General features: G+C 43.8%; 1 protein-coding gene and 1 long non-coding RNA gene across 10 annotated transcripts in view; one reads left to right on the top strand and one right to left on the bottom strand.

Moving 5' to 3' along the window:
* tmem161b (transmembrane protein 161B) overlaps positions 1–15,553 on the bottom strand; it is a 105,371-nt gene extending 89,818 nt beyond the window's left edge. For 3 of the 9 annotated variants that reach the window (XM_078564807.1, XM_078564799.1, XM_078564781.1), the window contains exons 1-2: positions 15,386–15,552; positions 10,668–10,771 (exon numbers count right to left, since the gene is read on the bottom strand). In XM_078564807.1, coding sequence (XP_078420933.1) covers positions 10,668–10,771; positions 15,386–15,388 — 107 coding nt within the window. In that variant the 5' untranslated portion in view covers positions 15,389–15,552. Of the gene's footprint in view, positions 1–10,667; positions 10,772–15,385 lie in introns of those variants that run through there. The other 6 variants (XM_078564843.1, XM_078564817.1, XM_078564790.1 and 3 more) reach the window with 5 other exon arrangements.
* Positions 15,554–15,822: 269 nt separating this feature from the next.
* The window catches only part of LOC144690354 (uncharacterized), a 29,227-nt gene continuing 17,776 nt past the window's right edge, over positions 15,823–27,273 (top strand). Inside the window, exon 1 of the long non-coding RNA XR_013578870.1 lies at positions 15,823–15,979. This is a non-coding gene — a long non-coding RNA (uncharacterized LOC144690354). The remainder of the gene's footprint in view (positions 15,980–27,273) is intronic.

The raw sequence follows: 27,273 nt of genomic DNA on the forward strand, positions 1-27,273 counted from the left end.
GGCAGCACCTGTGGAGAGAGAAACAGAGTTAACGTTGAGTCCGTATGACTTCTTCAGAGCTAAAGAGTAGAAATGTGATGGAGTTTATATTGTTTAAGAGGGGGTGGAGCAGGTAGAACGAGATGGAAGGTGAGGGATAGGTGACAACTAAGGTGGGACTGACAAAGATGTCATGGATATAAGACAAAGGGAGTGTCCACTCCTCCTCAAACAGTATAAAATCCATCACATTTCTACTTCTCTTTAGCTCTGAAGAAGTCATACAGGCTCGAAATGTTAACTCTGTCTCTCTCCACAGATGCTGCCAGGCCTGCTGAATTTTTCCAGCATTTTCTGTTGTTATTATTTTAAACCCTCCCCAATAGCACTAGCAAACCGCCCTACGTGGACATCGCACCCAAGCACAGCCGGCTCAATCTGTCAGGCCACTAAAGTCCCCACCTCCACCAGAACCACTCCGAATATCCCAGGAATCTAAAGCTCTCCCTACAGCACCATCTTTCCAACTACACATTCATCAATTCTTTCCTTGTTTTTCTATACTTGCTGGCGCATGTCACCGGAAGTAATCTGGAAATCATTACCTTTGAGATCCTACGTGCTAGTCTTTTTCCTAGCTCCCTAAAAGCTACTTGCAGGACCTCATCCCTCTCTCTACCTATATTGTTGATACCGACATGGACCATGACCTCTGGCTGTTCACCATCCCCTCCTCAGAGGACACTGCAGCAACATAGTGACATTTTTGCCCCTGTCAATAGGGAGGCAACATACCATCCTGGATTCACATCTGTGGCTGCAGAAATGCCTGGCTGTTTCCTTAACTATAGAATCCCCCATCACCATTGCTTTCCCAATTTTCCTCCTTCCCCCTTGCAGAGTTTAGCTACCCATGGTGCTATGTATTTAGCTGTGGCTGCTCTCTTCAGATTTAGAGCTCAGTATAGGTTGGAGAGCAAAATGCACTCAGGAGACTCCTGCACTAACTGCCTGGCAGTCACCCATTCTCTCTCTTGCACGCCCCTAAGCTGTGGGGTGATCACATCCAGAAACATGGCATCTAACCAGCTCTCAGTCTCACGAATGCACTGCAGTGACATCAGTTGCTGTGCAAGCTCCAAAACCTGGAGCTCCAGCTGACCACACTTCCTACACACACGGTTGCCCAGAATATGAGAAACATCATGGAGTTCCCACATGGTCCAGGGTGAGCACTGCACAGGACTGAGATGCCTGCCATACTTCGTTTTTTTGGACTAAATAAAAACAGAAATAAACTAGAAACTTTGAGACTTCTATACCTGCTTGCCTTCGGTACTGAGGCTTGCTATGACTCATGCCAACTCCCCATTTTCTCTTTCTTAGTTCTGACGAAGGGTCATACGGACTCGAAACGTCAACCGTATCCCTCTCCACAGATGCTGTCAGACCTGCTGAGTTTTTCCACGTATTGGAAGACTACAAGAACAGGAAAGCTCATGAGCATCAGTTAATTGATTAGAAGTAGCAAATAAGAGCTCCATCTTTAAAAATGTGGCAAAGGTGAACCTTCAAATTACAGAGCAGAGAACCTTATCTGAATTGTGGGGATATTATTCGAGACTCTGAGGAGGCATAATGTTTGGGTCTGATTGAAGAGAGTCAGCACATATTCAGAAGGGCCAGTTTGACCAATCTATTGGGGTTCTTTGGAGGTTACAGATCCACCTGGAAAAAAGTAAACCAGTGAATTTCAGGAAGGCAATTGACACTGCTCCGCATAAATTTCCATCTAACCCAGTGAGTCAAAGTATTACCTAATCTGATACGTGACAGCCAAGTGAGGCAATGTGTGGGGAGATAGCAATCAGGTGTCAGAGGAGTTCAATAGGGGTCAATATTGCAGCCATTGTTGTTTATAGTTTTCATAAAATCAGACTCTAAGGTGCCTAAGTTGGCAATAGATATGAAATAGGCTGCAATAGCCAATGACACTAATTAATATGTCACAATCCAAAGATATCTGGACAGGTTAGGTCATTGACAGCAATGAAACACCTGGAGATTAACACTGACATCATGAGGTTAGGTGGAAGATGCGAAGATATGGATTACACTAAGAAAACTACCCTTTTAAAATGTAACAATCCTGCAAAGAAACTTGGGGAATTTGAAAGATATCAGTTAAAGGATGAAGAAAGCAAATAAAATGTTGGGATATTTAGCTAAAGGGGTGACTTATTTGTCTAAACATTGCATGTGGCCTTGGTTAACATTAGGCTGCATCTAGAAGAGGGTTCGGAAGAGGAGCTTCGAGTTTGATTTCTGAACTTTGAGGACACAGATGAGAAAAAAAACAACATTCCACCAGACCCTCCAGATTTGACAATTCTGATGCCTTTCTGGCCAATTTCCCCATCTTCCATCCTCTCTAAAGTAATTCATCCAAAACTCTGCTTCCAGTATCTAAACTGTATGCTTGCTGACCTCCAGTGGCTCCTAGTAAAACAATACTTCATTCTCAGAATGCTCATCCTTGTATTCAAATCCCCAAATGCAATGTTCCCTTTAAAATTTAGCTGCTCTGGGTGGCCTGTTTTTTTCTACAGTACATGGCCATTTTAAATATTTTTGCATGGCCACTTCTGTCATTTCTCAAAGAACAAGGCCTGCACGGTACCTTTCAGGTTGTGGCATGACCACAAACCCCAGCAGCTTAGCAGGAACATTGCTTACTTTGCCTTATGACTCCTTTTCTCTAATCTCCTCTAGTCCCACAATCCTCCAAGGCCTCTTCATTTCGCCAACTCTGGACTAACTTCACCAGCTATTAAAAATGTATGTTTTTTAGTAAACCATCAAAAAAAAAAATTAAGGAGGCCAAATGGCCAGAGGCTTCCACTGTGGCTTGGGCCTCATGTTCAAGATGATTGCCCATCCTACACCATACAGCATACCAAATAAGTGGCCAGCTCAAGAGTACACCCATTACCAGTAATAAAAAGTACTTCTATTTCTAAGTTTTGACTGGCACTAAAATCAAAAGCATTCACAAAATTTACTGCAGTTATAATTGGTTTCATGCAAAAATTAATCAGCATGCTACTCCAGAGAATACAGATTATTTACACAACTCACACACTTATCAGTGTAGAGAAATCCTACTCATGGCTGTTTGTAGATTTTCAAAGAAGCCAAAATCTAGACATTGCTGGACAAACTGTTGCCTGCCTGTGGTCTACTTGCAGTAGCATCTGCAATGGTAACTAAAGTTCCCTTTCAAATGATTTTAGATGTTTGGATTGACAAAAGTAGCCAAAGCAAAACTTAAGACATCTGAAACTGCCATGACCCCACAATGACCAGCCATTTCAGAGATGGCAGCTTGATATATGGCCAATAAGTTACCTGGACCGTGCTTGCATCCTCTACCGTACAGCACTACAAGGGCCAATCACATCTTCAAGAACTCTGGAGTTTATCAACAAGCTCTTGGTCCCAACAATTTTATTTGTTGCACCAAATGGCATGTAAAGTCAGACCTTCACAATACCACTAAACTTACAATCAATGACAGAATGAAACAGTTCTCTGACAGAAACAAAAATACCTGGAAAAACTCAGCAGGTCTGACAGCATCTGCGGAGAGGAATACAGTTAACGTTGAGTCCGTATGACTTTTCAACAGAACTAAGGAAAAATAGAAAAGAGGTAAAATATAAGCTGGTTGGGGGGTGGGACAGGTAGAGCTGGATAGAGGGCCAATGATAGGTGGAGATTGCCAAAAGATGTCATAGACAAAAGGACAAAGAGATTTTGACAGTGGTGATATTAGCTAAGAAATGTTCTCTAACACATGTGTACCACTACCCAATTCAGGAACAGGAAAACAAGGATATGGATTCTTAAACATCAGGAGTAGGCAGTAAGATAGGATCACAATGACCAGGATTTGGACAAACTACTTGCAAACAGTTGTAATCAAGAATGCAAATCAACCACACTTAAAAGCACTTTTCAAACAGGGGTGTAATCTCATTGACCTTCAACATGCAGGATACACTGCAAATCAAACATTTGCCTCAAGCAACAAAATAATTGTCTGAATTGGATATTGATTATTCCCTGTTAGGTTTCTTTCTTTATCTTGGCATCAATGGAAGTTTTCAAACTAATGGTAATGATTATCACCTTGTTATCCTTAAGAAATGTTATATGTTTGGCTAGCTAATAGTTTGTGTTCAATCAGTATGCTACTTCAGAGAATACAGATTATTTACACAACTCACACACAAATCAGTGTAGAGAAATCCTACTCATGGCTGTTTGTAGATTTTCAAAGAAGCCAAAATCTAGACATTGCTGGACAAACTGTTGCCTGCCTGTGGTCTACTTGCATAGCATCTGCAATGGTAACTAAAGTTCCCTTTCAAATGATTTTAGATGTTTGAATTGACAGAAGTAGCCAAAAGCAAAACTTAAGACATCTGAAACTGCCATGACCCCACAATGACCAGCCATTTCAGAGATGGCAGCTTGATATATGGCCAATAAGTTACCTGGACCGTGCTTGCATCCTCTACGTACAGCACTACAAGGGCCAATCACATCTTCAAGAACTCTGGAGTTTATCAACAAGCTCTTGGTCCCAACAACTTTATTTGTTGCACCAAATGGCATGTAAAGTCAGACCTTCACAATACCACTAAACTTACAATCAATGACAGAATGAAACAGTTCTCTGACAGAAACAAAAATACCTGGAAAAACTCAGCAGGTCTGACAGCATCTGCGGAGAGGAATACAGTTAACGTTGAGTCCGTATGACTCTTCATCAGAACTAAGGAAAAATAGAAAAGAGGTGAAATATAAGCTGGTTTAGGAGGGGGGGAGATGGGACAGCTAGAGCTGGATAGAGGGCCAATGATAGGTGGAGATTGCCAAAAGATGTCATAGACAAAAGGACAAAGAGGTGTTGACAGTGGTGAAATTAGCTAAGAAATGTTCTCTAACACATGTGTACCACTACCCAATTCAGGAACAGGAAAACAAGGATATGGATTCTTAAACAGCAGGAGTAGGCAGTAAGATAGGATCACAATGACCAGGATTTGGACAAACTACTTGCAAACAGTTGTAATCAAGAATGCAAATCAACCACACTTAAAAGCACTTTTTAAACAGGGATGTAACCTCATTGACCTTCAACATGCAGGATACACTGCAAATCAAACATTTGCCTCAAGCAACAAAATAATTGTCTGAATTGGATATTGATTGTTCCCTGTTAGGTTTCTTTCTTTATCTTGGCATCAATAAAAGTTTTCAAACTAATGGTAATGATTATCACCTTGTTATCCTTAAGAAATGTTATATGTTTGGCTAGCTAATAGTTCGTGTTCAATTTATCTCTTGAAAAACAGTGATAAGCAATCAGGTGACAAACATTAACTAATCCAAATTTGTAACACACAGTACCCCAAGGGCAAGCAAGGCGACAACCACTAACATTAGTTTGAAAAAGATCCTGTACAACAGAACATTTGATTTGGTTATAATTCCCAAGAGAACCAATACAAGATAACTCATTACTCAACCTCATACAATGCATATACAATAGAACCAGAAGTCAAAAGTTGTCAGATCAATACCAAAATGCTCAGGAATGCTAAGTAAGGGTTGAATTTTGAAACCAAGTCAAGGAAGGTGTCCAACAGTATATGTTAAACTGTGCCAGGGAAAATTTAACATAGGATTAAAATAGAAATGCAGATTTGAATGCATAATACTCAACCCATGAAGCTCAAAACAATTTATCTTACCTTGACATAGATCACCCTCTGTTTTTCACTCGAAGTGTGCCCTCCCTTAGTGAGTGAGAGACAGACAGACTATCATTCATTTATATATTCATTCATGGGATGGGGATGTTGCTGGCTAAGCCAGGATTTATTGTCCATCCCTAATTGCCCTTGAGAAGGTGGTGCTGAGTTGTCTTCTTGAACCGCTGCAGTCCCTGTGGTGCAGGTACACCCACAATGCTGTTAGGAGAGGAGTTCCAGGGTTTTTCACCCAGCAACAGTGAAGGAAGGGCAATATATTTCCAGGTCAGGATGGTGAGAGGCTGAGAGGGGAACTCCAAGATGGTGGTCTTTATCCTTCTAGATAGCAGTGGGTTTGGAAGGCGTCTTGGTGAGTTTCTTCAGTGCATCTTGTAGATGGTACAGACTGCTCCTACTGTGAATCGGTGATGGAGGGAATAAATGTTTGTGGATAGGGTGCCAATCAAGCAGGCTGCTTTCTCCTGGATGGTGTCAAGCTTCTTGAGTTTTGTTGGAGGCTTTGGAGAGTCAGGAGGTGAGTTACTTGCCACAGGATTCCTAGCCTCTGACCTGCTCTTGTAGTCACAATGCTTATGTGGCTAGTCCAGTTCAGTTTCTGGTCAATGGTAACCCCTCCCCCCACCCAGGATGTTGATAGTGGGGGAGGTTCAGCGATGGTAATGTTATCGAATGTCATGGGGTGACAGTTAGATTCTCTCTTGTTGGAGATGGTCATTGCCTGACACTTGTGTCGTGTTGTTGCTTGCCACTTGTCAGCCCAAGCCTGGATATTGTCCAGGTCTTGCTGCATTTGGACATGAACTGCTTCAGTATCTGGGTCGTGAATGGTGCTGAACATTAATCGTCGATGATTACACATCCACACTTCTGACCATATGATGGAAGGAAGGTTATTGATGAAGCAGTTGAAGTTGGTTGGGCCGAGGACACTACCCTGTGGAACTCCTGCAGTAATGTCCTGGAACAGAGATGATTGACCTCCAACAACCACAACCATCTTCCTTTGTGTAGGTATGACTCCAACAGTGGAGAGTTTTCCCCCTGATTTCCATTGACTCCAGTTTTGCTAGGGCACCTTGATGCCACAGTCAGTCAAATGCTGCTTTGATGTCAAGGGCAGTCACCCTCACTTCACCTCTGGTGTTCAAATCTTTTGTCCATGTTTGAACCAGGGCTGTAATGAGGTCAGAAGCCGAGTTACCCTGGCAGAATACAAACTGGGCGTCAGTGCGCAAGTGCCACTTAATGGCATTGTTGATGACCCCTTCCATCGCTTTATTGATGATCAAGGGTAGACTGATCAGGCAGTAATTGGCCAGGTTGGGTTTGTTCTGCTTTTTGTGGACAGGACATACCTGGGATATTTTCCACATTGCTGAGTAGATGCCAGTGTTGTAGCTGTACTGGAACAGCTTGGCTAGGGACGCGCTAACTTCTGGAACACAAGTCTTCAGTACTATTGCCAGAATATTGTCAAGGTCTATAGCCTTTGCAGTATCCAATACCTTCAGCCATTTCCTGATATCACGTGGAGTGAATTGAATTGACACTGGGGACCTCCAGAAGAAGCCGAGATAGACCATCCACTCAGCACCTTTGGCTGAAGGCTGTTGCAATGCTTCAGCCTTATCTTTTCAACTGATGTGCTGGGCTCCCCCATCATTGAGGATGGGGATATTTGTGGAGCCTCCTCCTTCAGTGTGGTTTAAATTGTCCAGCACCATTCACGACTGGATGTGGCAGGACTGCAGAGCTTAGATCTGATCCATTAGTTGTAGAATCGCTTAACTCTGTCTATCACTTGCTGCTTGGCATGCAATAGTCCTGTGTTGTAACTTTACCAGGTTGACATCTCATTTTTAGGAATGTCTGGTGCTGCTCCTGACATGCCTTCCTGCACTCTTCATTGAACCAGTTTGATCCCCTGGCTTGGTGGTAATGGTAGAGTGGGAGATTTGTCGGGTCATGAGGTTACAGATTGTGACTGAGTACAACTCTGCTGTTGCTGATGGCCCACAGCGCCTCATGGAAGCCCAATCTCGAGTGGCTAGATCAGTTCAAAATCTATCCCATTTAGCACGTCGGTACTGCCACAAAACATGATGGGGGGTATTCCTCAATGTGAAGATGGGACTTCGTCTCCACAAGGCTATGCGGTGGTCACTCCTACCAATACTGTCATGGACAGATGCATCTGTGGCAGGCAGGTTGGTGAGGATGAGGTCCAGTATGTTTTTCCCTCTTGCTGGTTCCCTCACCACCTGCTGTAGACTCAGTCAAGCAGCTACATCCTTTAGGACTCAGCCAGCTTGCCCAGTCAGTGGTGGTGCTACCAAGCCACTCTTGCTGATGGACATTGAAGTCCCCCACCCAGAGTACGTTCTGCACCCTTGCCACTCTCAGTGCTTCCTCCAAGTGGTGTTCAACATGGAGGAGCACTGATTCATCAGCTTTAGGGGGGGGGTGGGGTAGGGGGGTGGATAAATGGTCATCAGAAGGAGGTATCCTTGCCCATGTTTAACCTGATGCTATGAGACTTCATGGGGTCTGGAGTCAATGTCGAGGACTCCCAGGGCAACTCCCTGCTGACTATATTCCACTGTGCGGCCACCTCTGCCGGGTCTATCCAGCCAGTGGGACAGAACATACCCAGGGATGGTGAAGGTGGTGTCTGGGACATTTGTCAGGTATGTTTCCGTGAGTATGTCTATGTCAAGCTGTTGCTTGACTAGTCTGTGAGACAGCTCTCCCAATTTTGGCACAAGCCCCCAGATGTTAGTAAGGAGGACTTTGCAGGGTTGACAGGGCTGAGTTTGCCATTGTCGTTTCCTGTGCCTAGGTGGATGCTGGGTGATCCATCTGGTTCCATTCCTTTAAGACTTTTTAGTGGATTGATACATCCGAGTGGCTTGCTAGGTCATTTCAGAGGGTTGTGGATCTCGAGTCCAGTTAAGGATGGCCAATTTCCTTCCCTAAAGGACATTAGTGAACTAGGTAGGTTTTTACAACAATCAATAATGATTTCATGGTCATCATTAGAATTTTACTTCCAGATTTTTATTGAATTGAAATTTCACCATCTGCAGTGGTGGGATTCAAACCCAGGTCCCCAAAGCATTACTCTGGGTCTCTGGGTTACTAGTCCAGTGACAAAACCACTACACCATCGCCTCCCAGACAGTCATTTGCTACACCCAAGAGATTTATTTTGGTCTTCACCCTCTCTGAATATTGTTCTCTTGATTTTCCTGCCTTGGCAATAACTCAATTCCATGAAAACAAATCCTCAAGTAACCTGCTCAAAGCGTTCATTCCGCTTGAATCAGGACAGTGACTAATAGCAGGCTATTCACTATGAAGCCTTTTATTGCCCTGCCAGTCAGACATGCAGTCCACACAAGTGCGATATCAAGATGGCTGGCTAATGATCAGGAAAACCAAATTCTGTGCAACTGCTTCTCTCTCATTCTTAGCCTGGATAAGCAAAGGACAACTGCAACATCACCACTACCATCCTGACCAAGATCAGTGAAGAACAAAATCCAGAAACTTTATTTTTTAGGGCTGATGATCACTGTGGTTAAGCAATAGTCCAAGATACTGAACAGAGCAACCAAAATTAAAGAAAATAGACAAGCATCCTGATCTGCTTACCAAGTCAGACACATGTATATATGGTTGCTACTCATGTGGAGTCACAAAAGCCAATGCTCCTACAGATTGACTTGACATGTCTCACATGAAAAGGCATCAGTCTATGGGGAGGGAGGAAAAGGAAATATTAAATCTAGACTCCTCTCTCACAAAGTGAAGATCAAGAGAATCATTTGTCCCTGAATGAGATCATGACAACCGAACAGGAAAACTAAATTCGCTACAAGCAAAGTGAATATAAATAAGAGTGGAATACATTGAGAGATTTTCTGCCAATAAACCCTTAATATTTTTATCTCCAGCAGTCAACTGAAGCAAGAAGGCTGGCAGCAACAAACTCACAAAAACCTCAAACATTGGAAACGTTCAGGTCAAGCAAAATCCGTTAAAAATTAAAGATGGACAGGATTTAAAAAAGAACAGAACATGAGAAAGTGGAAAGGGCGGTGGAGCATGTGGGCATGTGATAATGAACATAAGGACCATGAACGCAAAAAAAGAAATAGAATGATCTGTAGAGTGCTTACACAGAGAATATGCAAAAGCATACAATAGATATGCACAAGATATGGAGAGTGTGAGAATAGCTAAACGGGATAGGTAGGTATAATGGTAAGTATGGAAAAAAAGATATCAAAGAAGAGCAGGATCCAGGACCAAACAGACACCAAGGCAACAGACCACCCACCAACATTGTTAATCTCCCATTCTTCACCGAAGCATTTTAAGCAACTATTTATTTCACCATTTACAGTCATATGCATTTCCCCACTACTTTCTCCTTTCCCTTTCAATTGTTGTTGTTTTATCTGTATTATGTTCAATACACAAAATGTGGATTTGTGGTCTTGACAGCTGTTTCCTAACCTTTTGAGTGCTTTGAAAGCTGTTTTAGATTTCAAACAACTGTAATATTTTGCTTTTTGTTCTCAAGATCTCCATCAGGTCAATCTGAAAGCAACCTTCAAAAAAAAAGTACAGCATTCTTTCCCATTTAAGAAATGGTGTACAGTAATCTAATTGGGAAGAAGAGAAAAACACTCACTCAATAACACTTGAGCAAATTTCCTCTTATGTGAAGTACATTAGTCTGACAAAAAGCTCATAGTCTTAAAACCAGATACACAAACTTGAGCTGTAATCACTAAAACAGTAGTCCCATCATAGCCCAGTAGAAAATAAACACCATACCTTCCATTACAAAGTAACCAGCGAGCAAATGAGTAGTGAGGTGTGATCTTCTGTATGATGCTGGCCATTACCATTGTAACCACCAACTGCACGCCTATAACACCCTGGAAGGGAAAGAAGTCAGGGTGAACCTTATGTCAAAGTTTACATTGTTCAGATAATACTTATTCTTAAGTTAATTGTATTTCAGCAACCAAAGGATTTCTGATGTATCCATGCAATAAGTAAGCTCATAATATTAAACTGCTGATCACCTTAAGATGAAATAGCTTACTTATTTCCTGCATCATTACAATGATATTGTACATTAAAGACATAATAGCTTCTAGTCCAATGTCTAAGCTCAGTGCATTAAGACTGGACACATTACAGCACTAATCCATTGCAAATGTTCCGCTTGCAACAATAAAGAACAAAACGGCCTTAGGTGTCGCGGGGGCTCAGTTGGTAGCACTCCTGCCTCCGAGTCAGAAGGTAGTGGGTTCAAATCCCATTCCAGGACTGAGCACATAATCTAGGCTGACATTTCAATGCTGCATTGAGAGAGATGCTGTCTTTCAGATGACATGTCAAACGAACGCGCCATCTACTCTCCCAAGTGGACATAAAAGATCCCTTGACATTATTTCAAAGATTTCCCAGCCTAGCCAATATTTATCCCTTAATCATCCTCACAAAAAAACAGATTAACGAACCATCATCATACTGCTGTTTGTGGGAGCTTGCTGTGAACAAATAGATTGCCACATATTCCACATTGGAACAATAACTACACTTCAGAAGTACTTTATTTGCTGTGCATGAACTGAGGTGTCCTGAAAGATGCTCAATGAATGTAATTCTCTCTTTTTCATCGGGTCAGGTTGTAGTCCTGTTATTTTGTGTTGATATGAATGTTGTACTATAACAACATATTAGTCAAATTAACAACTAATAATTGACTTATTTTCACAGCATTGTGCACCAGGGTCAAATAACCACATAGAAAAAGAAAAGCAAAATACTGAGGTTGCTGGAAATCTGGAATAAAATCAGAAAATATTAGAAATAATCAGCAAGTCTGGTAGCATCTGTGGAGAGAGAAACAGTGCTAACATTTCAGGTCTGTGACCTTTCATCAGAAACAGGAAGTTAAAAATGTAATAGGTTTTGAGCAAGTGAAAGGGAAAAGGGTGGGACGGATGAAATGGGAAGGTAAGTGAGAGGGGGAGGTGGTGGTGGTATAGTGGTATTATCACTGGACTAGCATTCCAGAGACCCAGGTAAATGCTCTGGGGACTCAGGTTCGAATCCTGGCAGATGGTGAAATTTGATTTCAATAAAAATCTGAAATTAAAAATCTGATGATGACCATGAAACCATTGCTGATTGTTGTAAAAGTCCATCTGGTTCACTAATGTCCTTTAGGGAAGGAAATCTGCCGTCCTTAACTGGGCAGGCCTACATGTTACTTTAGACCCACAGCAATGTGGTTGACTCTTAAAAATGCCCTCTGAGCGAGAGCAAATAGGGATGAGCAATAAATGCTGGCCAGTGATGCCCACATCCCATGAACAAAAGAAAAAGAGAGTGGAGGTCAGGAAACCTTCTGTCATTTAATCTCTCATTGTGTAAGGCATGGTAATGGTACAAGTAAATAAAACAAAGATGTGCCTAGAGGAGATGTGGATGGCAAGATCCTGAACAGCACATTTTTTGTTTCTTTACTCGTCTCATTACCATGCCCTTTGGCCTTGCACTATGAAACCTTTTGTCATTTAATCTCTCCTGCCCTCCATTCTATCTTCTTCCCAACCACTCACAGCCCTTTCACTTGCTCAAAACTTATTACATTTCTACTTTTTCCCCCAATTCTGATAAAAGGTTATTGACCTGAAACATTAATTTTCTCTTCCACAGACACTGCCAGATATGCTGAGTATTTCTAGCATTTTCTATTTTTATTTCAAGTAACCATGTGTGTTGCAGTTAAGAATGTCAGTTTCTGGATCAAGCACTTAATTATAATTCTTAAATTTGTGTGACAGTCTAGCATTTTCCATCCAACAACACATAGAAACTAGGAGCAGGAGTAGGCCATTTAGCACTTCGAGCCTGCTCCACCATTCAATATGATCATGGCTGATCCTCTATGTCCTGTGAACGGGTAAACTAAAAAACTAAAAACATTTGAGAAATTGGATTATTCCTCATAAGAATGACATAGTTTACTATGTAATCTGACAGAAGTATTTAAAATTACGAAAGGATGGGTCAAGTTGCATATAAACAGACTGTTTCCAATAGTTGAGGGCTCATAGGTACAAGATCGAATGTACGAGATTTCAAGCAGGATAAAGTTCTTTTTACGCACAGCTGTGAGGCTTTGGCTTTCACTTCCAAGGTTAGTGGCTGAGGTAGAAGCAACATCAACATTCAGGATGAGATTGGATGGTGAATGAAGGAAAAAGGATTAGAACCATTTGCTAATATGAGAAGTAAATACTGACTTAAACTTGGTTTGGATGGCTTGTTTTCATGTTGTAACTCTTTTTCTCTTCCTCAAATACAACTCAAAGAATATTGCATATATGTACAACTTTTCACATGTTGTAGACTTGTAATCAGGATCACACTCAAATCGTCAGCTTCTGAGGAGCTGTTTCAGCCTTCTGATAGATATGGTAGTTAAATCCAATTTTATTGTTACCTTGTATGACAGACGTTTTGTTGACAGAAGGATGAACTTCAGCCTTGCAAGCCATATATGTGGCAACATGGTTCTTTTAAGATGCATTTACTTTCCTTCTCCTTCCAGAATGAGGTTCAAATTCCTCCATACTCTTGAAAATATTGTAAAGTGAATCCGTTCCAAGTCCGTGCTTTCTCAGCACCACTAGCTGGAAGCTACACTTTCATTTTAGCCATAGCCCTCTCTTCTCACTCCCAGGAACTAGCTTTCCCCTGCCGCATTTGTTCTGATGATGTCACCTTCTACACCAGTGCTTCCAAAATGTCTTCCTTTTTCCTCAAGGTTAATGGGGCCCTTGACCATGTTCACCCCACTTCCCACACTTCTTTACTCATCCCTTCCCTCCCTACAATACCATTCCCATTTTTATCAACTTCCAGTCCACCAGCTTCCACATTTAACAGATCATCTTCAACTATTTCTGTCACTTCCAGCATGATCCACTGCCAAATATCTTTCCCTCTCCTCTTAGCATTTTGAAAGGGCTGGTCCCTCTGGTCTTCTCTTCGAATATGGACCACCACCCTGCCCCCTCCGCCCCAAACAAACACCCACTCCCTTTCCAAAATCATTTTCCCATACAAGCAAAGGAGATGCAACACTTGCTGTTTCACCTCTTTCCTTCCCACCATCCATGGCTCCAAACACTCCTTCCAGTTGAAACAGTATATTATTTGTTTTTCTTTTAATTTAGTGCGCTGCACTTACTGTACACAACATGGTCACTTGCACATTGGGAAGCCTAAATGCAGACTGGGTGATTGCTTTGCTTGAACACTTCAGTTTAATCCACAAGACCGACCCTGAGCTTCCAGTCACTTGCCATTTTATCTTTTTCCCCACTTCCACTCTGACCTCGGCCCTCTACATTGATCCAACAAAGCTCAGAATCTCAAGAAACAGAGCATCATCTTTCAGTTAGCCACTTTAGAGTCCCTCGGACTCAATATTTGGTTCAACAATTTAAAACCATCACCACTGCTCCCTTTTTTTAATTATTCAAAACATGTTGGATATGATACTGCTGTAGCCATTCACAACTTTTGTTTCTTGACTACCTCTTTTTGCCTCACGCCATCATCCCTTTTGCCATTTAATCACTCCTGTCTTCCAAAGGCATTCATTTTTGTTCTTTCCTCTCCTTCCCCAACCATTGCATTTCCTTAAAAACTATTAAAGCTCTTAACAATTTCCAGGCCCAATGAAAGATCATCGACCTTGCCACCATATTAAGTATTTCCACCATTTTCTGTTTTTGCTTCAAAAGTACTTAGTCGGCTGTAAAATATCTAGCGAAATCCTGAGGCCGTGAAAGGCACTACATATGTATGGAAATTATTTTTAAGAAGCAATTTTTCAGATGGGAGGCAGGTGCAGGAAATCAGGCTTCACTCGATTTCAGATTGGAACCAGGCTCTAAGTTTCAACTAGAGCTTTTCAGCATTGTGAAATCATTCAACACAACAATACAGCAGCAGCATCAATGCACCCCCAATGACACTCAATGGACTGAAAGGTAAGCCACCCCATCAACAATCAACTTTAATATGGATTCTATCCCACCTATTTAATTCCCGATGAAAAGTTTTGCATTAATAAAGCATTGATCCGCAAAAGTAACCAAGCAAAGTACTGAAAATGCTTGTCCCTTTTTACATCTTTGCTATTTCACCCTACTCTACGGCCATCCACATCGCCCAGAAACAGATTGTCGATTCATTTGTCAACAGGTTTACAAGTGGGGTGATAGGAGTGAGAAAATGCATTTAAAAATCGAGCATTATTTCTACAGAAATGAATTAACCGATCCCCTGAGGGTGAGGTAAAGGGGGCCTGCCCCACACTATCCTGGGGTTAAATATGAGTCCCCCTGGTGTATCCCAGCCTGAAACAGGCTGAAATTGATGAACAGCTCCGGCTATTGGACCCTCAGACCGACTGAGTGAGCAAATACAGCCTCACTGACCACAGCCACGATCGCACTTACCATGTCGGACACCTCAGCTGCAGGAAGGTCAATGAACAGGCCGTCAAGACGCGCCTCCCCCACGCTGTGCTCATATATAAGCCGCGTCCCACAGTCTAAACCGGTTTGAAGTCGCCAACAGCCGCCATGGCTCAACCTCCACTTTCAGTAGAGGTCATGAAGGACCCGGGCTACAGATGTCGCCGCTCCCGCCTCACAAAAACCATTTCACTGAGTGAGAAACAAAAGTCGCTAAGTTACTCACACCGACTGGATGATATTTTTAAGTTCCGTATCACGAACTTTAGCGCTCTTAGCGCCTAAAAGAGCTATGATCCGCGAACTTTAATTGATGAGTACAAAGTGCCGACGTGGCTTTGCAGGGATATGATTGGCCGCCGTTTCCAGGTGCGCCAGGCGTGAGAAAGGCCCCTGAGCGCCGGCCGCCATCTTGGTGAGGGATCTACATGTACTGATTGTACCTTCAACTACCGCTGGTACTTTTAACCTTCTAAAAACGCTCAAGGCGCTTCATAGGCGTGTTATCGGACAAAATTTGACTTAGTGACAGAAAAAGAGGCATTAGGATAGGTAATCAAGAGCTTATTCAAAAAGGTAGGTTTTAATAAGTGACACTTAAGGTCCCCAAAGTGCAATGACGAAAGTAACATACTGCAAGGTTCGCTAAATTGGCCAAAAGCAAAATACTGCGGATGCTGAAAATGTGAAACAAAAACAGAAAGATGAGGTGCTGTTCCTCCAGTTTGTGTTGGGCTTCACTGGAACAATGCAGCAGGCCAAGGACGGATATGTGGGCGTGAAAGCATGATGCTGTGCTCTTCCTTAACCGAGGTTTCCCACCTTCTGTGATTGACAGGGCCTCAACCGTGTCCACCCCATCTCCTGCACCTCTGCCCTCACACCTTCCTCTTCCTCCCAGAACCATCTTAGGGTCCCCATTGTCCTCACTTTTCACCCCACCAGCCTCCCCATTCAAAGGATCATCCTCCACCATTTCCACCAACTCCAACATGATGCCACCACCAAACACACCTTCTCTTCACCCCCCACCCCAGCGACATTCCATAGGGACCGTTCCCTCCGGGACACACTGGCCCACTCCTCCATCACCCCACAAAACCTCATCCCCCTCCCACAGCATCTTCCCATGCAATTGCAGAAGGTGCAACACCTGCCCCTTTACCTCCTCCCTCCTCACCTAGGGCCCAAACACTCCTTTCAGTTGAAGCAGTGCTTCACTTGCATCTCCTTCAATTTGGTCTATTGCATTTGCTGCTCCCAATGCAGCCTGCTCTACATTGGAGAGACCATTTGGAACACCTTCAGTCTGTCCACAAGCATGACCCAGACCTTCCCGTCGCTTGCCATTTCAACACACCATCCTGCTCTCATGCCCACATGTCTGCCCTTGGCCTGCTGCAATGTTCCAGTGAAAACTGGAGGAAGAGTACCTCATCTTCTGATTAGGCACTTTATAGCCTTCCGGACTTAACATTATGTTCAACAACTTCAGACCGTGAACTCCCTCCTCCATCCTCACCCCTTTTTTTACCTGTTTTTTCAATATTCATTTTTATTTTTTATCCACTTATTTTTAATTTTTATTTATTTTCATTTTTATTCATTGTTTTATCCCTACCTTTTGTCTTATCTTTGATCTTTTTTCCTACCACTGTCCCCTCCCCCATCCCACCCCCACAAGGGCCATCTGTCACTCGTTCATGTTGTTCTTTCCAGGGTGCTTACCCTTGTCCTTGCTATTATCTCATTCTGATTTGTTACCTTAATGCCACCATTAGCACTTCCTTTAGCCTGTACCACCACCATTAACACCCCCTTTGTCCTTTCGTTCATGACATCTCTGTCAATCTCTCCTTTGCCCCCACCTATTGCTGGCCTTCTATCCAGCTTCACCTGCTCCACCCTCCCAAGCAATATAAATTTCATCACATTTTTACTTCTCTTTAGCTCTGAAGAAGAATCATTTGGACTCGAACCGTTAACTCTGTTTTTCTCTCCACAGATGCTGTTAAACTGCTGAGTTTTACCAGCATCTTCTGTTTCTGTTTCACTAAATTGGTCCCTGGGATGAGGGCCTTGTATTATGATGAGAGACTAAGTGTTATGACACAGCAGTTTGTAAAGGCTGAGTTATTTAAAATCCCAGAGGGAAACTTTAAACAACTGTCATAACCTATATTTTCAATTGGTATGTTTTGAGTTGCAGCTCTAAATTCAGGAATAAGACCACCAGTTCGCGAGAAGTTTTTATATCAAACTAAATGAAACATATATTAATTTACAACAAATTAAACACATACACATGGCTACAAATTACTACTATCATAAATTTTAACAAATTCCCAAATTAATCTCCACTAAGGCAACAATAACCAATAGACTTAAACAGACACCAGGCAAAGCATTTTTCACCTTACAAATTAAAAATGAGGTTCCTTTCAATTTGGTTCCTTTGCAGACACAGTGGCAGGCTTACAGGCTTAGATCTTACATGCCTCTGACCTGCACATACAAACTCATTTTTGTTATACTCAGCCTTTCCCTTTGAATGTAAATTATCATTGTATAACCAGGCCCTTTGAACTCCTTTCATAGTACCAATTTTATTAATAATATAAACATTGCTAGGTGCAAGATTTCACTCCCACTCTTGAATGCTCTATTCAACAAAATGCATATGTACCCTCTACCTTACTGTTTACATCTCAAAACTACTATATATCAAAGCACCCAGATTAGCTGGCTTTAATCCATATAACACACACAGAGACTAAACCTCTATTCAAAAAAAAAATTTCCAATAACATACATTAATATTTCTTCATGACACTAAGTATATTGAGTATATATATATTCTCTGAATTTCAGAAGAATGAGAGGTGATCTCATTGAAACCTACACAATTCTGAAGAGCTTGCTAGGGTGGATTCTGAGAGACTGTTTCCATTAGTTGAGGAATCTAAAGCACGGGGGGACAGTCTCAGGATAAGGGCTAATCATTTGGACTGAGATGATAAATTTTTCACTCAGAGTTGTGATACTTTGGAATGCACTACCCCGAAGGTTGTTGATGCTCCATCGTTGAATACATTTAAGGCTGGGATAGACAGATTTTTGATCTCTCAGGGACTTAAGGGATATGGGGGGGCAGGCAGGAAAATGGAGTTGAAGCCCAAGATCAGCCATGATAATATTGAATGGTAGAGCAGGTTCAATGGGCCATATGATCTTCTGCTCCTATTTCTTGTGTCCCTTTATTTCTGGGGAATCCAGGGATGTTCCTCCTGTTTTTTATTTGCATTGAAATAATGATTTTGGTTGATTTTTAGCATTTTTATATTTTGCACTAATGGATCTTTTTTGATGAGAAACAAAGGGACCCTTGGAATTTTAACACTAACCACTTACCCAAAACTTATCTCAATAGTCACTGTTCCCCATCCAACAGTCCCTGCCTCAAAGGCAATCTTCCACCCCTGCACCTCTCACCAAGCCCTTGACCCAGGTGACAGAGGTACTACATCCCATCAAGCTCTGTAACCCTTAATGGAAACATTAATTTCTCTTACAATACAAACTGAGTGTATAAATCTTTACCCCTTATCAATTTGATCTCTCACTCTTGCGGTCCAACCGATTTAAATTGATACGCTTCTTCTATCTGTTATTCAAACTGGCATACTTTCTCCTCCTTCCACTGTTTATGGTGGCAATCTTCCTCCCCACTCTATATTAATTTAGGTAATCTCATATCTCATTCACTCCAAACAATTTTCTATAATTTGCAATTTTAGGCATTAAATTATTTCTTTTTTTTTTCAAAATTGCTTTGCCCAACATCAGTAAATTATCTATTACTGCAACAAAAGAATTTCAATGAATTTTCCTTTTTTTAAAAATGCCTAATAGCATGTAAGCGATTCGCAACACTAACTGAACATAGGAATATTTCAGTATGATAAATACATTTTCTTGCTTCCTCACCACCATCGCCCCTCCCCCCACATTGTTGACATACATTTCTATTGCAGCGGGGAAAGAAGCTTATATTTAAACTTATGCATTCCTAATGATTTTAAACATTATAAATTTCATTAATCTATTTTAAAAGAAAAAGTAACGTGGCATTTGAGCTTTCAAGAGACTAGTCAGACCCAAAACTACCTCAACACTCATCTTCTCCCGCCAAACTACATCCACTTCACAGAAGCACTGTATCCCATTCTGTCCTGTGTCCAGTCCACACTCAATACCTGCAACCTTATTTGATTCACACTGGCTTTGTCCTCCATTTCCTCTTCAGGTGTACATGGCACTTGAAAGCTTTCCATTCAAAATGCATAGTGGATGAATCAAAGCAGGAGTGTTCAGGGGTAGGTGTTACAGAACAAACTTTGGAGAGGGGCCTGAGCTATACTGGCCACTTTTTAAAAATAAGGGATGGTCCATTTAAAACAGATGAAGTGAAATTTTTTCACTCAGAGTCTTTGGAACTCTCTTCCTGAAAATATGGCAGAAGCAGAGTCTTTGAATATTTTTAAGGCCAAGTTGGATAGATTCTTGGTAAGCAAGGGGGTGATAGGTTATCGGCAGTAGGTGGGATGCAGATTTCAGGTTACTATCAGATCAGCCATGAACTTATTAAATGGCGGAGCAGGCTCGAGGGGCTGAATGGCCTTTCCTGCTCCTTGTTCGTATATTGATTTCCATTCCTGAATCTGCATTTGTAGTTAATGCATCCAAACCTATGCCTGTCTGCATCAAGTGGAAATTATGTAATAAGAGAGCTGGGTGTTTGGCAGAATAGACTTTGAAAACAAAGTAGTCCATGCACTCTGAGACACATTCTTTACTACTGAGGAGGATAGGTTACTGGAATGCACTGTGTAGGCAGTTGTCACCCCACGGTTCAGTTGTGAGCATCCCACCTTAGGAAGAATAATTAACTTTCAGGAGAATGACATGCAGGCTTAGCAGAATGAAACAACTGTGGGAAGGGGGATTGAAGTTGTCTGATAATAATACAGTGCTGGATATCTAATGTAGATAGCAAGGGAGGGCAATCAGATTCAATGTACTGTGGAACAAGTCTCTCTCAGGCAGTCCCTCAGGATCGAGGATAACTAGCTTCCACTCAGTTCGATGGGTTCTGAGATGGCTGATAAATCCAATGCACAATCTGCAGACTCTGCCACATGCTTGAAGGGTCAGGTAGATGAGTTGTTAGGTGGTTTGTAAGTTTTCTCCGATACGTTGACTTCCCCACTGTGTGTTCCTGACGAAGTCACTCCATCTTTTTGGTGCCTTTCCGATTGAATTCTCTCCAATTTGGTCAGTAACAGGCCAGGGACTCCCAAGAGTCAACAGGGATGTTTTACTCTTCAGGGATGCTTTGAGGACATCCCTAAAGTGTTTCCACTATCCTCTTGGGAGTCTCCTGCTGCACTCAAGTTCCAAGTGGAGCAAAAACAGAATTACCTGGAAAAACTCAGCAGGTCTGGCAGCATCGGCGGAGAAGAAAAGAGTTGACGTTTCGAGTCCTCATGACCCTTCAACAGAACTGAGTAATATTAGGAGAGGGGTGAAATATAAGCTGGTTTAAGGTGGGGGGGGTGGGGGGAGAGAAGTTGGGGGGGCAGTTCAAGGGCGGTCCCTGGTTGTAGGGACAAGCAAGCAGTGATAGGAGCAGATAATCAAAAGATGTCACAGACAAAGGAACAAAGAGGTGTTGAAGGTGATATTATCTAAACGAATGTGCTAATTAAGAATGGATGACAGGTACAGCTCTAGTGGGGGTGGGGTGGAAAGACTAACAGGGCATTAAAAGTATAGATTTAAAAATAATGGAAATAGGTGGGAAAAGAAAAATCTATATAAATTATTGGAAAAAATTTAAGTGGAGCAGCTGCTTTGGGAATTTGGTGTCAGGCATACAAATGACATGTCCCGCCCAGCGGAGCTGGTTTTGAGGAATTAGCACCTTGATACTGGGCATGTTGTCTTGGGAGAGGATGTTGCTATTGGACTGCCTTTCTTGCCACCGCATGTGGAGGATCTTGCAAAGGTTTCTCTGGTGGCACTTCTCTAGTGCTTTGAAGTGCCTGCTGTAGATTGTCCAAGACTCTGAAGTATATAGGAATGCAGGGATCACTGCTGCCCGGTAAACCTTGATGTTAGTGTTGGGTTTGAGATCCTGGTTCTCAAATACTCTTTTCCTCAGTTGGCTGAAGGCTGAGCTGGCATATTGGAGGCAATGATGAATTTTGTTGCCTCTGTCTGCCTTCGTTGAGAGGAGGTTCCCAAGATACTGAAAATGGTCCATATTTTCCAGGATCTTACCATTGATCTTAATTGATGGGCACAGAGGTGTTGTGCTGTGGGAGCTGGCGGGAGAGGACCTTAGTTTTCTGGGTGGAACAAGTGGTTACTTGGAAAAGAAATAATAGTGTTGAGACTTACAGGTACAGATACTTCAGAGTGCTGAAGAAGAGTCATACAGACTGAAATGTTAATTTTGTTTCTCTTTCCACAGGCGCTGCCAGACCTGCTGAGTTTTTCCAGCATTTTCTGTTTTTATTTCAGATTTCCAGAACCTGCAGTAATTTGCTTTGATAGAGCTAAGATAGATTTAGCACGAACACATCAAGTTAGCCGAAGTCACCTGGCACCAGAGTCAGCAGTCAGCCTTGGTGTAAAGTTGCCCTGTTTCCACAATGGTGATTGGCAGCTAAGAGAAAGTGAAAGGCTGGTTTTCCTACATGTTTGGCAGGAGTCTCTCCATAAGAAAAACCTAGGACGAAAAGAGAAACTATTTTTAAAATATATCTTTTACAAAAATGGTCAGAATTTTGTGTAAAAGCAGAAATAAGCAGTTGTTATTGGTCCTTAGGACAATGGGCTGGATTTTCGCCGAATTGGGTCAGCTCCGGAGACCTTTAAAATGGAGGTGGGGCTCGGATGTGAAAGTCCCACCTCCATTTCTGACAGATCCCAATTTTTCCAGAAAGGGTTGGGGTGTGAATTACACGGGTGCGAAACACGAGATCAGTCGAGCCATTTGAAATTAGTGCTGAGGTCAAATAGACCCAACCTTTGCAGTTCCAAGGACCTTAGCCTGCAGTGTTAATTTACAAGTAGATGTAAATGTTCTTAAAGGGCAGATAAGGTCTGTTTAAGGGTCATGATCTGAAGTTATTTAAATCCTCAGCCCTTTAAAAATAAAAGAAAGCAGCCTGTAACTGTCAGAGTTAAAAAACCACTGGCTGCTGGATGCTTTGATTGACATGCCATCTGGTGTAGCTTAGAAAAAAATTACCATCTGTTTGTGCGGTTTCAATAGAATTCATTATTAACAATTCCCAAGAGATGTTATTATAGCTGAGATCATTATAAATGCTTGGGTGAGTTTCAAAAGCTTCAAAAACACTTATCTCAATGGGGTGGAGGGGGAAGGCAGAGTTCACAGTTTGATTGCCAGTTGAAAAAGGCTATTAAAGGATTAGCTGCCTTTCATGTGGTTACTTAAATAAGTGTTGTTTTATACAAGTTAACCACTTAAGGAAATTTAACATTTTTTAATGAGATTTTTTGTACCAAGCGTGTATGAGCTCTATTAGTTTATTAGAAGTTTATTTTCTTTTCATTTCCACATGGCTCTTGCAATCTACACATGGTGGATACTGGATGAGTGGATATGGAGGTGGCATGGAGTTTGAGATGGCATGAAGGTAGCATGAAGATATAAGGTGGAATGGGGTCTGGAACAGGAGTATGAGATGGCATGGAAGTGGCATGGTGATCATGGAGGAGGCATGGGGTTGGCAAGGAGGTATGAGATGCCTTGCAGGTAACAGAGTTGTGAAAGGTGGCATGGGCAAGTGAGATGGCATGAAGGTGACAGCTGTATGAGATGACATGGGGGTATGAGAAGGTATGGAGGTGGTATGAGATAGCATGAAGGTGACAGGTGTATGAGATAGCATCAGGGTATGAGATGGCAGGGAGGTGGCATGGGGATATGTGGCAGCATGGGGGGTGAGGGATAAACGGCCTAACAGCCTTTAAAACAACAGGTACTAAGTCCTAGAGAACTGAGGTGGGCCTTCTAACGAGCCCACCTTGGCACTCGCCAAGGTGGCCCCCTGTGGCCACCTCTTATCTGCTTCCAGTGTCAGCGGGCCCGATTTGATACCTCACCAGCCTACCCAGAAAATTGTGTGTGACAGGGCCCTTTACATTAAGAGAGGTCTGCCAAGTCAGGAAATTCCCTAACTCAAGCAACCTGCCTTGGTAGTAAAAATCGGTCCTCTGTCACACAATTTCTCTGTTCTATTCGAAATAGTACTCAGATTAAAGCCTTGGGGCAGAATTTTATGGGTGATGTGAGAGTGGCGGAGCCTGCATGTCAGCGCTTAAAATGTTGCGTGAGCGTCCCGACGTCAGCGAGAGGCATCGTGATATTTAGGTGGACGGGCACGCTATGAAGCGCGATGCGCGCCCGCCATTAATTAAAGGCCTTGTTAAGGCCCTTAACTCGGCAATTGAAGCCGATTTTGAGGAGCCCATGCGATCTTCGCCTCGGCGCACGGGCCCAACGGGCAGGCGGCTATCTGATTTTTTTAACAAACCTCATCCATGGGCGGGATATGTGGGCTCAGAGGGAGTGTTCATGTTTTTCCTGAAGTATTTAATGTAGAAAGTGTTTTAAACTTGCCTGTGTGATTGTTAGCAGTTCAGATCGATTTCCAGTAGCTTTCTCTGTACTTTGAAGTTTCAGCTCAGCAGTCTGCAGGCAGTAATCTTTATCGGGCCTGCAGCTTTCTGGAGGCCTCCATTTAGCCTGGGTATGGGTTCTGACATCTCCACTGGAGGCAGCTCCTCTGAGGAGGAAGGGAGGGATAGAATAAGGAGGAGGCCAGGAGTGGACAATTAGCCTCCAGGGGAGCCACCTTTGGGAGGCCAGGCGCAGACGCAAGGGGCGCAGGGCCAAGAGGTTGTCCAAGGTGGAAGGGGCCACAGAAGATGCCACTATCCTGCTGCCAGGGTATACAGGCGACGAAGCAGCTACCTCAATATGACTGAGGTGCAGTGCCGAAGGAGGCTCCGTCTGTCAAGGGAGATAGTCAACTATATCTGCCAGATGATTGGCCCTGAGATCACCCCTAACTGTGTGAGTGGACACCCCATGCCAGCGGCTCTGAAGGTCACAGTTGTCCTCCACATCTATGCATCTGGCTCCTTCCATGACTCGGTGGGTAATCTTTGCGTTGTCTCCCAATCAGCTGTCCATACTTGTGTCAAGCAGGTTACAGACACTCTGTTCAGACGGGCATTGACCTTCATCCACTTCCATTGCGACCAGGCAAGTCAGATACAGCGAGCCAGAGGCTTTGCGGCCATTGCTGGCTTCCCCCCGCGTCCAGGGTGCAATAGACTGCACACATGTTGCCATCAAGGCACCAGCAGGTGAGCCCAGTGCCTTCGCCAACAGGAAGGGCTTCCACTCCATGAACGTGCAGATAGTGTGTGATCACAGGATGCAGATTCTGCAAGTTTGTGCAAGGTACCCAGGCAGCTCCCACGACGCCTACATCCTCAGACACTCCCAGGTGCCAGACACTCCCAGTGCTCCGGCTCAGCTGGATGGTTGACTGCTGGGTGATAAGGGCTATCCCCTCAGAAGGTGGCTCATGATGCCTCTGCACCATCCAAGAATAGAAGCTGAGGAGCGCTACAATAGGAGCCACGGCACCACAAGGGCTATGGTGGAGAGAGCCTTCGGTCTTCTCAAGATGCGCTTCTGTTATCTGGACTGCTCAGGGGGTGCACACCAGTACCCCCCCCAGATCGAGTCTCTCTGATAGTGGTAGCATGCTGCGCTCTGCACAATCTTGCGCTGGAAAGGGGGGACGCAGTTGATGATGAAGACCTTGACGCAGTGGATGAGGCTGCACATGATGAATCCAGCAGTGGCTCAGAGGAAGCACAGGGCAATGATGAGGGGCAGCACGCCGAACTACTACTGCACCAAGGAGGCAGGGACATCCGGGACACTTTAATCCAACGGACCTTCAGCTAACTCCTCACACATGGATCAGCAGGACCAGCATTGCCTGGCGCTTCCACACGTGGCACTTAGGTGCTACATCTTCCACCTCATCAGCTGCAACTAAGGGCTTAGTACAGAAACATCAATGTCCACTCAAACACTCATGAGATGTCTGTGAAACATACAAATGCAGCACAAAGGAAACACCCTCAGCCATGGTCAGAAAAGTGGACTTTATTCTCTCCAAAATAAACCACAAACGTTGCTCAGACGTACATAATGATATATTCCCTAATCTAGGGGCAACACAAAATCACCAGTGACAAACCCGTGGAGTGCCTAACGTGCCTTATGCTTACGTTTGCGGGTGCTACGTCTAGGTGCCGCCCCATCGCTCGGAGTGGCTTGTGAGACAGCCTGCTGACTCTGCTGACCTGTTGGCCTCGATGACCTTGGCGGCTGTCCTCTGGCCTGTGGAGCCTGTGAGGGCCCCGCCTGGGAGGGAGTGGCCAGTTCCAGAACTGGCACCTCCCCAGTTGTTGCAGCCTCAACGGATGCAACGGTCACTGGCAGAGGGGCGGAGGAGCTGCTGCCCTCATCCAGAGCGCCCTGAGAGGAGCTTGCAGCGACACCAGGCAGCTGCTGCGCCGACTTGAGATTACATTGGACCTCTCTGCTCACCGCAGATGCATGGGCACCGAGTGGCGACACTTGGTGGCCAGAACAACACCCACATTGCGAATGACCACCTGTGGCCATTAGCGCTGTGAGGGCTTGCAGGTCAGAGCGTAACCCCATCAGAAGATTCTCAATCCAATTGAAGCCCCTCTCCATGAGAGTCACCAATCTCTCAACGGAGGAAGCCTGAAGCTCTGTCCTGAGGTTCATGCCTTCACTGACACTCTGCCTGGACTCCTCCACCACAGAGACCAACTGAAGCACACCCTCATGCAACCCTGCCAGATGCTCCGGCGCACCCTGCCGCTTGTCCTGCAGCTGTTGCATGGCTGGTATCTCCAGAGGCACATCATCACTGCCGGACTCAGCATGTGCCTGGTCCCCTGCAGTCCTCCGGCTGCTGGCGCCATCGGCACTCTCTGTCCATGCCATCTCCTCCAGCGATTGTGAAGTGCCCTCTCCACTGTGCCCCAGAACACTAGCCAACATCATAATCCCCACCAAAGTGTTTGTCGCTTGCACTGGTGCCTGGCTGGCTGAAAGGATGTGACGCAAGTTGCAAGTCTTGGCCCTCAGGTGTGGAGGGGGGCGCTCCAGACATGTTGGGGGCGGCCATGCGGGCTGATGCTGAAATTAACAACAAGGACAGTGCATCAGTTAGCGTTCAGTCAGTAACACCTTTCATCCTTTTCCCCCCCTCAGCCTCATAAGTTGCTCACCCTTCAAGAAACTAAGGAGACGAACATTGGTTGGGTGGTAAATAGTCAAAAGGAGGCCCAAACATTACACGCGCATACAGACAGGCTGGTCATATGGCCTAAGGAATGCCACATGGAATGTTATGTGGATAAGTGTTCGGTTAAGCACTTGAGCAAGACAAGCAAGGTACGGGAATACATGAGCAATGGTAGGACCGTGGGAGGTCATGACGATTACAGGGACCTTGCTGGGCAGACCCGTTAAGGTAGCAGAACAGGAACATAAGGCGTTTGACAAGGTCGAAGCCAGACTTGCCTTTATTAGCCGAGTAATAGAATGTAGGAAAAGGGAGATCATGTTGCAAGTGCAGAAAATGCTGTCGAGGCCAGCTCTACACTTCTGTGTTCAGTTGTGACCTGCGCTTCATGGGAGGGATGGCTTT

The sequence above is a fragment of the Cetorhinus maximus genome, chromosome 2, assembly GCF_964194155.1.
Source record: "Cetorhinus maximus chromosome 2, sCetMax3.hap1.1, whole genome shotgun sequence".
Taxonomy (NCBI): Eukaryota; Metazoa; Chordata; class Chondrichthyes; order Lamniformes; family Cetorhinidae; genus Cetorhinus; species Cetorhinus maximus.